This window comes from Microplitis mediator, chromosome 8 (genome assembly GCF_029852145.1).
Source record: "Microplitis mediator isolate UGA2020A chromosome 8, iyMicMedi2.1, whole genome shotgun sequence".
Classification (NCBI taxonomy): Eukaryota; Metazoa; Arthropoda; class Insecta; order Hymenoptera; family Braconidae; genus Microplitis; species Microplitis mediator.
The window spans coordinates 6,137,492-6,150,261 of NC_079976.1; the positions used below are offsets into that span (position 1 = coordinate 6,137,492).

The window sequence follows — 12,770 nt, forward strand, 5'->3', positions numbered from 1 at the left end:
TGCACACAAATCAATATGAACTTTTATGTATAAAAGTTGAAAAGTCTTGTTTCATATATATATCTATAGAAAATTATATAAGTGCATCCTCAAAACTAGTAGAACCCAAGTCGACCTTTCAACATGTACCAAACGACTCATGTATGCTCGCATGCACTTAGAAACACCCTTACTTACTTAGTCTTCAAGACTCCTCTTCTTACCTCTGTACGAAACTGAAATAAAGTCTCTTTTACAGAAGGTATTTCTTTTTTTCTTCAATACTTATATATATATATATCTATATATATCAAAGTAACTAGAAAAAAAAAGTAAATAAGGGAAAATATGTCAAAGATTTTTTGATGTATGGATGTTGAAATGTATTATTATGAAACGAGAAGTCTTAAATTTTATTTTCTGCACTTTGAGTTCAAACGAAAAATAGTTAAGATGACAGCATTGGCAACAAAATATTAAAAATTTTTTTTTTACTCAAAAACATGTTGAAAATTCGGAGAAAGAAAAATCATGTCTTAATTATTGATTATTACAAAATTATAGTAAGTGCATTTAAAATTGTAGTATAAAAATACGTTCGCATTATGATATTTTTCGGTTCTTGAATGCCAAAAACTATCGGCAAAACTAACGGTTAACAAAAAAAATGTAAGTTAACCAGTTAGTAAATCGACAAGTTGTGAATAGAAGTTATTCTAAAGATATTCAGAGAATAGCCATTGAATACTCACTGGTCATACATTGGAAACCTACTGAATAACTTCTGAATGCTGCGGAATACTCACAGATATCTGACGAGTAACTAACCTCACGTGGTCAAAGTTTACAAGCCTGAATATATCATTTAACTTGTAGACTTGAGGTAAACCCTAAAACCTGAAACGATAAGATCTATCTCTAATTACCATAGAATTTGATGTTTTAAGTCTAACTAATGCAGAGCAGTTGCTATTCCTACGAAAAATGGAAATGAAATGCATGAAAAAGAAGACCACATGCAAAAATATGAATTATAAAAATTAGTAATTGATAATCAAAAATTTAAAATGTGCTCACAATTTAATATCATTTCAAACAGTAATTTCGGAGTTTTATAGAATATATTATAATAATCTTAATTTGAATATTGAAATTTAAAGTTTATATGTAAATAAATCATGTTACAAGTAATAGATATTACTGTTTAGTAGAGAAAAAATGAAATTATAGTAATTTAACGTTCCAGCTTCAACATTCGATGTTTGGATCGTTAAAGTTTATAGTAAAAAAGTAAAAAAACATTTAGTATGATAAATGAAATTTTCAATATCGAACAATTGATTTTATGTTCAACGATATATAATTATTACTTTTTTCAAATTGTCAAAAGGTATATCTGAAGCGCATCAGTTTTTATAGTTTGAAACAATAAAATTTTACTTGGGTTTGTAAGCTTTTAATGTATGTGAAAGAATTAACCTAAAGTATTACTGATGCGCGGCTATATCTATATGGCAAGATGACGTATTTTACCATTTCAAACAATAAAATTTAAAGACCAAGAATGACTATTTTTTTTTTTGATATCAATATATTTGAGAAAATCATTCTTATACTTTTTCGCTTTCAATATTATATTATTTATGAATTACCTTCTTTGATGAGGGTTCATTGTTCAAACAATAAAAATGAATTGAAAATCCGAATAAAATTTATGATTAATTTTTTTGCGTGCGGGTAAAACTTGAAGAAACGAATTTTGGGGTTGGTCCATATTGTGGTTCGTTCTCCTTTAGGTGATATTCTGTAAATTTTTTCTCATGCAAAGATGGGATATTTGTGTAGTATAATCTGTTATTCAGAGTGGGTATGAAAACGGCTTGAATGCAATATTCACAAACAATCTTGATTTTGAATTGAATTTTTTTTTTTTTTGTGCATTTCCGTAACAAAAGTTTTGATAGAAATAATACAGTTTAATGAATGTTGAATACTTATGGAGTAGCAATATTACTAAGAACTCATTTTGGACACTAGAGCTTCCCGAAATTGAATAGCCTCCAGGTATTTCTGGTATAGTAATAGCAGCAGTACCAAGTAGTAGCAGCATGAGAATTCAAAGCTGTTATCAAGTTTGCGGAATGTAGAGCCCGCAAAAACAGAAACTTCTCTGTGGCGAATCTCGAATCACATGAATTACTTTGCCAAAATTCATCTTTCATGTTTATGCTTTTTGAATCTTATGGTAAATTACAAATCTAAATCGAGTTTGTTGAGTTTAATTTACAAAATTATTTATATTTTCTGTGCCAATAAAAGATTTTATAATTATACTAGTTGACCCAGCAAACGTTGTTTTGCCATATAAATTATTTCTAGGGAATTTCTAGTGTAGAAAAAAAATAACTAACTTATTGTAAGTGTGTAAGGATGTGGTATATGAGTGAAAGAGGCATGAAGCGCTGTGAACGATACGGTATTCGATTCCCAGTTCGGGCAATAGCCCGATATAGATATATCTATATTTTTCTCAATTTATCTATAAATTGTCTTATTGAGAAGGCTAATTGTAAGTTTAGGTTTTACTATATTTAAAAATTGGTGTATTATCGTACTATGGACGGTGTGGCTCAATAAGTTATAGATCAAATTGAACGAAATATAGAATAGGAGCGGATAGCTCAACTGGTAGAGCACTCGGCGGGATACTGACATGGTCTGGGTTCGATTCCCTGTTCGGGCTATCTATATTTTTCTCAATTTATCTATCACTTGTCTTATTGAGCAGATTTGCATGTTTAGGTTTCCATTATATTTAAAAATTGGTGAATATATTTTTGCACGACTCATGATGCGAAGCATCAGAGTGTACTTTACGATCGAAAAGTTTTTTTCTCCTCACGTCGGCAACTATTTCAATTATTATACCCTTGTTAGTTTACGGAATTAAGATATTTTGCATACTATTTTGAAGATAATTTGATGGAGATTAATTCCATACTTTTCAAAAATTTCTTTAGTTCAATAAAAACGGAAAAAACATTAAAATAGTTTAAAAAAATTTTCTGTTCGTCAAATATGAAACCCTTATACGTCGTAACTTGCGAAAAAATCTAGTAATTAAATCAAAATTTTTTTTTTTAAATTCTTTGAAAGATTTGTAGGTCTCCTATTGCGAATGGCTAGGTAACTCAGTGTCGTTTAATTACAATTAATATAACAAAAAAATAAAGTAAAATTAACATAGATGGTGACATATCTATACATTATACGTACATTTATTCTACCAGGGGAGCTTGCGCATTACCGTCCTAGTACAGCCCTCTATTTGTATTATTGCTAACTGGTAAGCCTGAATTTTTTCGATTAAAATTTTTTTTATTTTTTTTTTTTATTTACATATATTTTTTTTTTATTATTAATCGAGATATTTTGAGTAAATTCTTTTAATATATTATTTTATACATATAATTATATATATATGATATGTATATTGTTTTTCTAGTATACAGCCGTAGTAACGGCTTTTTACACTTTTTGCCTTTATATCGCAACTGCTTTACTTCTCTTTCTGCCTTCATTGTGCGGCTGTGGCCCGACTTGTGCTTATACTGTACTGCATCATTACGGTGATGCCCTACAACCTTCCTTGTGCAATGAAGGTGTAGTGGCGTAGGGAAACCACAGAGAAAACCTAGCCAGTACAGTTTCGGTTTGGGTGAAGCTCCAGTGATCGATAAAATTCCCATTTTACCGATCACTGGATCTTCATCCCGCGCCTAACGGTCAGAGACCTTCGTTCGAACCCAACGCGTGGCTAAACGGTCACCCAGCCAAGTAGTGGCCATGCTCAATGCTACTTAACTTCGGTGATCGCCCAAGCCACGCGTGTGCCGAACGGCTGCCTCAGCTGCTTATGATATGTATATATAGATATATATGATTATATATATAATTATAAAAAAATACTAATATAATAAAAAAAAAAAACAACAATTTTTGATGAAAGAAAATTGTATATATTTTTTAAAATTTTTTCAGTGCTTCCCGTCATTTTTTTATTATTATTTTATTATTTCAGACTAAATAAGCATTATGAGTCGTGAACTTTTATATTTTCCAAATTTTTTTTTTTAAACATAGTGAATTTTTCATTACTTAAAAATTTTGAATATAGTGAAACCTCAACTTACAATTAACCTTCTCAAATAGACAATTTATAGATAAATTGCGAAAAATATAGATAGCCCGAACTGGGAATCGAACCGAGACCAATAAAAAGTTTCAATTAAATGTTAGGCTCAACTGGCGGGGATAACTTACCAAGAGATAATTGATCAGTTATCGGGCGGGATAAAAAATGATTAAATTACTAAAATGACTATTAAAATATAGGGGTTGGTGATAGAAGGGTGAAAATTTAGGGTTGTATGTATTTTTTAATGCCACATTATAAAAAAACAAGAAATAAAAATTTTGTCCAAAAAATAAAAAAAAATATTTAGCGGTGGGTCACCCTTATCATTTAGGGGTACGAAAAATAGATGTTGGCCGATTCTCAGACCTACGGAATGTGCATATAAAATTTCATGGAAATCGGTCAAGCCGTTTCGGAGGAGTATGGTAACAAACATCGCGACACGAGAATTTTATATATTAGAAGATTACGGATAAAGTTATAAAATATTTAAATTCAAATAATTAAAATTTTAAAAAACTGGAAGGTTAAAAATCAAAAAGGTTTGTCGATGAGAGATTATCGTTATTTTTTTTGCAAATTGTCTAACTGACATTAAAATCTATTTAAAACTCATTCCTGAATTATCAGTGATAAGAACTCGATACGTGATTATCGGCTTTATGGTTCAATGATATTTCACCTTTAATTGTAATACCATTCTTCAATAATTGACCTGCAGATTGAGCTCGAGTATTTCGTGTACTCGCTGCAGATTTTACTAAGTCGCCAACTTTTCCGGCAACACTGGAAAAAAAGTCGGATGGTTTGTGAAGAATGCCTTCAGAGTTTAAGTTTAGATTATTTTTCAGCTCTACGTTATCTTCAATATGATGATTGTGAGTAAAACTATTTCTGACATCGATAGCCATATTCACGGAATCTTTATTTTGCGACTGGCGTGATAACCCTGATTCTTTCAAATTCAGCGAGGCTGTCTGATACGATCCACTAACTGTGCCTGATAATTCGTGAATATGATTTGTTTCGTACTGATGGTGACCGTTTTCATTTGATATAACTGTCATATGTTCAGGACTGCTAGAGCTGGACTGCCCCATAAATTTCGATCGATCTGCTTGAAACCCATGGCCACTAAATCCAGTCGTTTTTTGATTATAATTAACTACCGATTCTTCATGTTGATGTTGCTTTGAATTTACAACAACATTCATTCCAGTGGGACCACCGGATAGCGGTTGGCGAAATATCACTAATTTTTTCAAATTCGTCAGGGCTGTCTGATACGATCCACTAGCTGTGCCTGATAATTCGTGAATATGATTTGTTTCGTATTGATGGTGACCGTTTTCATTTGATATAACTGTCATATGTTCAGGACTGCTAGAGCTGGACTGCCCCATAAATTTCGATCGATCTGCTTGAAACCCATGGCCACTAAATCCAGTCGTTTTCTGATTATAATTAACTACCGATTCTTCATGTTGATGTTGCTTTGAATTTACAACAACATTCATTCCAGTGGGACCACCGGATAGCGGTTGGCGTAATATCACTAATTTTTTCAAATTCGGCAGGGCTGTCTGATACGATTCACTAGCTGTGCCTGATAATTCGTGATTATGATTTGTTTCGTACTGATGGTGACCGTTTTCATTTGATATAACTGTCATATGTTCAGGACTGCTAGAGCTGGACTGCCCCATAAATTTCGATCGATCTGCTTGAAACCCATGGCCACTAAATCCAGTCGTTTTCTGATTATAATTAACTACCGATTCTTCATGTTGATGTTGCTTTGAATTTACAACAACATTCATTCTAGTGGGACCACCGGATAGCGGTTGGCGTAATATCACTAATTTTTTCAAATTCGGCAGGGCTGTCTGATACAATCCACTAGCTGTGCCTGATAATTCGTGAATATGATTTGTTTCGTATTGATGGTGACCGTTTTCATTTGATATAACTGTCATATGTTCAGGACTGCTAGAGCTGGACTGCCCCATAAATTTCGATCGATCTGCTTGAAACCCATGGCCACTAAATCCAGTCGTTTTCTGATTATAATTAACTACCGATTCTTCATGTTGATGTTGCTTTGAATTTACAACAACATTCATTACAGTGGGACCACCGGATAGCGGTTGGCGTAATATCACTAATTTTTTCAAATTCGGCAGGGCTGTCTGATACGATTCACTAGCTGTGCCTGATAATTCGTGATTATGATTTGTTTCGTACTGATGGTGACCGTTTTCATTTGATATAACTGTCATATGTTCAGGACTGCTAGAGCTGGACTGCCCCATAAATTTCGATCGATCTGCTTGAAACCCATGGCCACTAAATCCAGTCGTTTTCTGATTATAATTAACTCCCGATTCTTCATGTTGATGTTGCTTTGAATTTACAACAACATTCATTCCAGTGGGACCACCGGATAGCGGTTGGCGTAATATCACTAATTTTTTCAAATTCGGCAGGGCTGTCTGATACGATTCACTAGCTGTGCCTGATAATTCGTGATTATGATTTGTTTCGTACTGATGGTGACCGTTTTCATTTGATATAACTGTCATATGTTCAGGACTGCTAGAGCTGGACTGCCCCATAAATTTCGATCGATCTGCTTGAAACCCATGGCCACTAAATCCAGTCGTTTTCTGATTATAATTAACTACCGATTCTTCATGTTCATGTTGCTTTGAATTTACAACAACATTCATTCCAGTGGGACCACCGGATAGCGGTTGGCGTAATATCACTAATTTTTTCAAATTCGGCAGGGCTGTCTGATACGATCCACTAGCTGTGCCTGATAATTCGTGAATATGATTTGTTTCGTATTGATGGTGACCGTTTTCATTTGATATAACTGTCATATGTTCAGGACTGCTAGAGCTGGACTGCCCCATAAATTTCGATCGATCTGCTTGAAACCCATGGCCACTAAATCCAGTCGTTTTCTGATTATAATTAACTACCGATTCTTCATGTTGATGTTGCTTTGAATTTACAACAACATTCATTCCAGTGGGACCACCGGATAGCGGTTGGCGTAATATCACTAATTTTTTCAAATTCGGCAGGGCTGTCTGATACGATCCACTAGCTGTGCCTGATAATTCGTGAATATGATTTGTTTCGTATTGATGGTGACCGTTTTCATTTGATATAACTGTCATATGTTCAGGACTGCTAGAGCTGGACTGCCCCATAAATTTCGATCGATCTGCTTGAAACCCATGGCCACTAAATCCAGTCGTTTTCTGATTATAATTAACTCCCGATTCTTCATGTTGATGTTGCTTTGAATTTACAACAACATTCATTCCAGTGGGACCACCGGATAGCGGTTGGCGTAATATCACTAATTTTTTCAAATTCGGCAGGGCTGTCTGATACGATTCACTAGCTGTGCCTGATAATTCGTGATTATGATTTGTTTCGTACTGATGGTGACCGTTTTCATTTGATATAACTGTCATATGTTCAGGACTGCTAGAGCTGGACTGCCCCATAAATTTCGATCGATCTGCTTGAAACCCATGGCCACTAAATCCAGTCGTTTTCTGATTATAATTAACTACCGATTCTTCATGTTCATGTTGCTTTGAATTTACAACAACATTCATTCCAGTGGGACCACCGGATAGCGGTTGGCGTAATATCACTAATTTTTTCAAATTCGGCAGGGCTGTCTGATACGATCCACTAGCTGTGCCTGATAATTCGTGAATATGATTTGTTTCGTATTGATGGTGACCGTTTTCATTTGATATAACTGTCATATGTTCAGGACTGCTAGAGCTGGACTGCCCCATAAATTTCGATCGATCTGCTTGAAACCCATGGCCACTAAATCCAGTCGTTTTCTGATTATAATTAACTACCGATTCTTCATGTTGATGTTGCTTTGAATTTACAACAACATTCATTCCAGTGGGACCACCGGATAGCGGTTGGCGTAATATCACTAATTTTTTCAAATTCGGCAGGGCTGTCTGATACGATTCACTAGCTGTGCCTGATAATTCGTGATTATGATTTGTTTCGTACTGATGGTGACCGTTTTCCTTTGATATAACTGTCATATGTTCAGGACTGCTAGAGCTGGACTGCCCCATAAATTTCGATCGATCTGCTTGAAACCCATGGCCACTAAATCCAGTCGTTTTCTGATTATAATTAACTACCGATTCTTCATGTTGATGTTGCTTTGAATTTACAACAACATTCATTCCAGTGGGACCACCGGATAGCGGTTGGCGTAATATCACTAATTTTTTCAAATTCGGCAGGGCTGTCTGATACGATCCACTAGCTGTGCCTGATAATTCGTGAATATGATTTGTTTCGTATTGATGGTGACCGTTTTCATTTGATATAACTGTCATATGTTCAGGACTGCTAGAGCTGGACTGCCCCATAAATTTCGATCGATCTGCTTGAAACCCATGGCCACTAAATCCAGTCGTTTTCTGATTATAATTAACTACCGATTCTTCATGTTGATGTTGCTTTGAATTTACAACAACATTCATTCCAGTGGGACCACCGGATAGCGGTTGGCGTAATATCACTAATTTTTTCAAATTCGGCAGGGCTGTCTGATACGATCCACTAGCTGTGCCTGATAATTCGTGAATATGATTTGTTTCGTATTGATGGTGACCGTTTTCATTTGATATAACTGTCATATGTTCAGGACTGCTAGAGCTGGACTGCCCCATAAATTTCGATCGATCTGCTTGAAACCCATGGCCACTAAATCCAGTCGTTTTCTGATTATAATTAACTCCCGATTCTTCATGTTGATGTTGCTTTGAATTTACAACAACATTCATTCCAGTGGGACCACCGGATAGCGGTTGGCGTAATATCACTAATTTTTTCAAATTCGGCAGGGCTGTCTGATACGATCCACTAGCTGTGCCTGATAATTCGTGAATATGATTTGTTTCGTATTGATGGTGACCGTTTTCATTTGATATAACTGTCATATGTTCAGGACTGCTAGAGCTGGACTGCCCCATAAATTTCGATCGATCTGCTTGAAACCCATGGCCACTAAATCCAGTCGTTTTCTGATTATAATTAACTACCGATTCTTCATGTTGATGTTGCTTTGAATTTACAACAACATTCATTCCAGTGGGACCACCGGATAGCGGTTGGCGTAATATCACTAATTTTTTCAAATTCGGCAGGGCTGTCTGATACGATCCACTAGCTGTGCCTGATAATTCGTGAATATGATTTGTTTCGTATTGATGGTGACCGTTTTCATTTGATATAACTGTCATATGTTCAGGACTGCTAGAGCTGGACTGCCCCATAAATTTCGATCGATCTGCTTGAAACCCATGGCCACTAAATCCAGTCGTTTTCTGATTATAATTAACTCCCGATTCTTCATGTTGATGTTGCTTTGAATTTACAACAACATTCATTCCAGTGGGACCACCGGATAGCGGTTGGCGTAATATCACTAATTTTTTCAAATTCGGCAGGGCTGTCTGATACGATTCACTAGCTGTGCCTGATAATTCGTGATTATGATTTGTTTCGTACTGATGGTGACCGTTTTCATTTGATATAACTGTCATATGTTCAGGACTGCTAGAGCTGGACTGCCCCATAAATTTCGATCGATCTGCTTGAAACCCATGGCCACTAAATCCAGTCGTTTTCTGATTATAATTAACTACCGATTCTTCATGTTCATGTTGCTTTGAATTTACAACAACATTCATTCCAGTGGGACCACCGGATAGCGGTTGGCGTAATATCACTAATTTTTTCAAATTCGGCAGGGCTGTCTGATACGATCCACTAGCTGTGCCTGATAATTCGTGAATATGATTTGTTTCGTATTGATGGTGACCGTTTTCATTTGATATAACTGTCATATGTTCAGGACTGCTAGAGCTGGACTGCCCCATAAATTTCGATCGATCTGCTTGAAACCCATGGCCACTAAATCCAGTCGTTTTCTGATTATAATTAACTACCGATTCTTCATGTTGATGTTGCTTTGAATTTACAACAACATTCATTCCAGTGGGACCACCGGATAGCGGTTGGCGTAATATCACTAATTTTTTCAAATTCGGCAGGGCTGTCTGATACGATTCACTAGCTGTGCCTGATAATTCGTGATTATGATTTGTTTCGTACTGATGGTGACCGTTTTCCTTTGATATAACTGTCATATGTTCAGGACTGCTAGAGCTGGACTGCCCCATAAATTTCGATCGATCTGCTTGAAACCCATGGCCACTAAATCCAGTCGTTTTCTGATTATAATTAACTACCGATTCTTCATGTTGATGTTGCTTTGAATTTACAACAACATTCATTCCAGTGGGACCACCGGATAGCGGTTGGCGTAATATCACTAATTTTTTCAAATTCGGCAGGGCTGTCTGATACGATCCACTAGCTGTGCCTGATAATTCGTGAATATGATTTGTTTCGTATTGATGGTGACCGTTTTCATTTGATATAACTGTCATATGTTCAGGACTGCTAGAGCTGGACTGCCCCATAAATTTCGATCGATCTGCTTGAAACCCATGGCCACTAAATCCAGTCGTTTTCTGATTATAATTAACTACCGATTCTTCATGTTGATGTTGCTTTGAATTTACAACAACATTCATTCCAGTGGGACCACCGGATAGCGGTTGGCGTAATATCACTAATTTTTTCAAATTCGGCAGGGCTGTCTGATACGATTCACTAGCTGTGCCTGATAATTCGTGATTATGATTTGTCTCGTACTGATGGTGACCGTTTTCATTTACTTGAATATTCTTTTTTCCGCTCGATTCTTTTAATCCAGTTGCATTTCCAACACCCCGGTTTACATTTCTTTTGACCTCGCTATCAATTGTTACTTTACTCCTGTTCGAAATGATACTTCTCAACTGTTGAGTTGCAGACACTATCGCCTTTTTTCCTGTTTCTATTGCTGTTCTAGTCAAACCTCCGATTTTTTTACTTGCATGATTCCCGTGCTTAAATGTGTTACCAAGTGTTTCTACTGGATTTATATTGATACTATGCTTTAGAGTCTTCTTGGAATTTACACTCATTCCTTGATTATTGTCTTTATCAGTTTCAACATCAGATTCAACATGTAATTCATTATTTAACTGATCTACCGATTCAGTTTTGTGTGATCTTAGTACTTGTATCTTATTTCCATTATCAGTAAAACTCAAATCTTCCAGATTTTTATCATTGTCCGTGATGACAGCATGTTTATCAAGCAATTCATTGTTACGGCCTCGCAGTACATATCCATGAAGCATTGTCCATGATGCAATAAATCTGAAATTATTTGATGCCCATTATTTTTTTATTTCCTTTCATGAAAATCAATGATTTTTGAAAAATTTGGGAAGTCATTGTTTTCATTCTTATTTTCAAAAATCAAGTTTTCATTAGGTGTCGACGTTTTGAGGTCCTCTAGAACTCAATAAAACGCGTGGACTGCTGCATGAAACTTAAAATTGGTCAATTCTTTCGAAAGATATCGGTTGAGATAGAAATGGTATAAAACGGTCTTTGTCGAAGATTTCCGTTAAGAACAAACCAATCTATTTCAAAATTGCTTCGGATCTAGAACTTAATGAACCACGTCGATTGTGAGAAAACCTCGATGCGTTAAAAAGTATGTTGAGCTCGAAAATGTATTCCTAATACACCGGAAAGTTTTGGGGCTGGCCGCAGCGTCAATCGTTTTCTAGACTTTTTTTTTTTTGTTACTGGATGAAATTAGACGATTTACGACAAGAAGTCTAAAATCATGTTCTATCCCGTGCCATATATTATATTTCTAATAAATACCCGCATTGAAATTTCGAGTTTTATCGTCCGGTGCCAGTCGAAATAAGACAATTTCAGATGAATATCGTGTCTACAAATTGGACTCTTTTAATTAATTAACAGCTGTTTAGACGCGTAGTTTCAATGTAGGTCTTAACGAAGTATATATTTATGTATATGCATTTTTTTTTATTGTAATACTTACAGAATAATCCGAAATTCGATAAATTTCATTTTTTTTCTTAATCTCGGTTAAAGAGTTTCTGTGTGGAAATATTTTTCTATCACTGCGTAACGTTTAACATTGATAACTTCATGTTATTGCATACTTACTTTATAGTCTGCTTAAATTTGAGGTTATCAGTAATGTTTTATTAGATTTTCATGTTAAGACTATTAAAAAAAACGACCAATCATTAGTAAGGCTTTGCAAAATTATTGCTTTTGGTGATTATTTTTTATGTTTTTGCTAATATTTTATTAGATTTTCATAGCCTAACTATGAAATTGAATGAGTCATCTTAAGACGTAAAAAAAAACTCTATTTCTAAAAATGGCTCCGATAATATTCAACTGCAGTTATAGTTTTTTGATATCAATGTAAAAAAAAAAAAGTTTTAAAACGCCAAAGAATTTTGTTTTTAACAATAGTGATAAGGGACACATGAGGATAATCACTATCGACCATGTTGTCGTAAGAAGTGACCTGTTAATTTTTTTTCCTTTTTATGTTAAAAAAATTAGTTCCAAAAAT

General features: G+C 35.0%; 2 protein-coding genes across 2 annotated transcripts in view; one reads left to right on the forward strand and one right to left on the reverse strand.

The window, feature by feature from the left end:
• Positions 1-12,770, forward strand: part of LOC130672678 (diacylglycerol O-acyltransferase 1) — a 97,931-nt gene that overhangs the window by 23,494 nt on the left and 61,667 nt on the right. The window lies entirely within an intron of this gene.
• Positions 1,883-12,331, reverse strand: LOC130672677 (uncharacterized). Its single transcript, XM_057477348.1, has 2 exons — positions 12,222-12,331; positions 1,883-11,518 (listed from the first exon to the last, which is right to left on the reverse strand). Exons 1-2 carry the CDS (start codon positions 12,248-12,250, stop codon positions 4,804-4,806), a joined length of 6,744 nt encoding a protein of 2,247 aa, XP_057333331.1. The 5' UTR covers positions 12,251-12,331; the 3' UTR covers positions 1,883-4,803.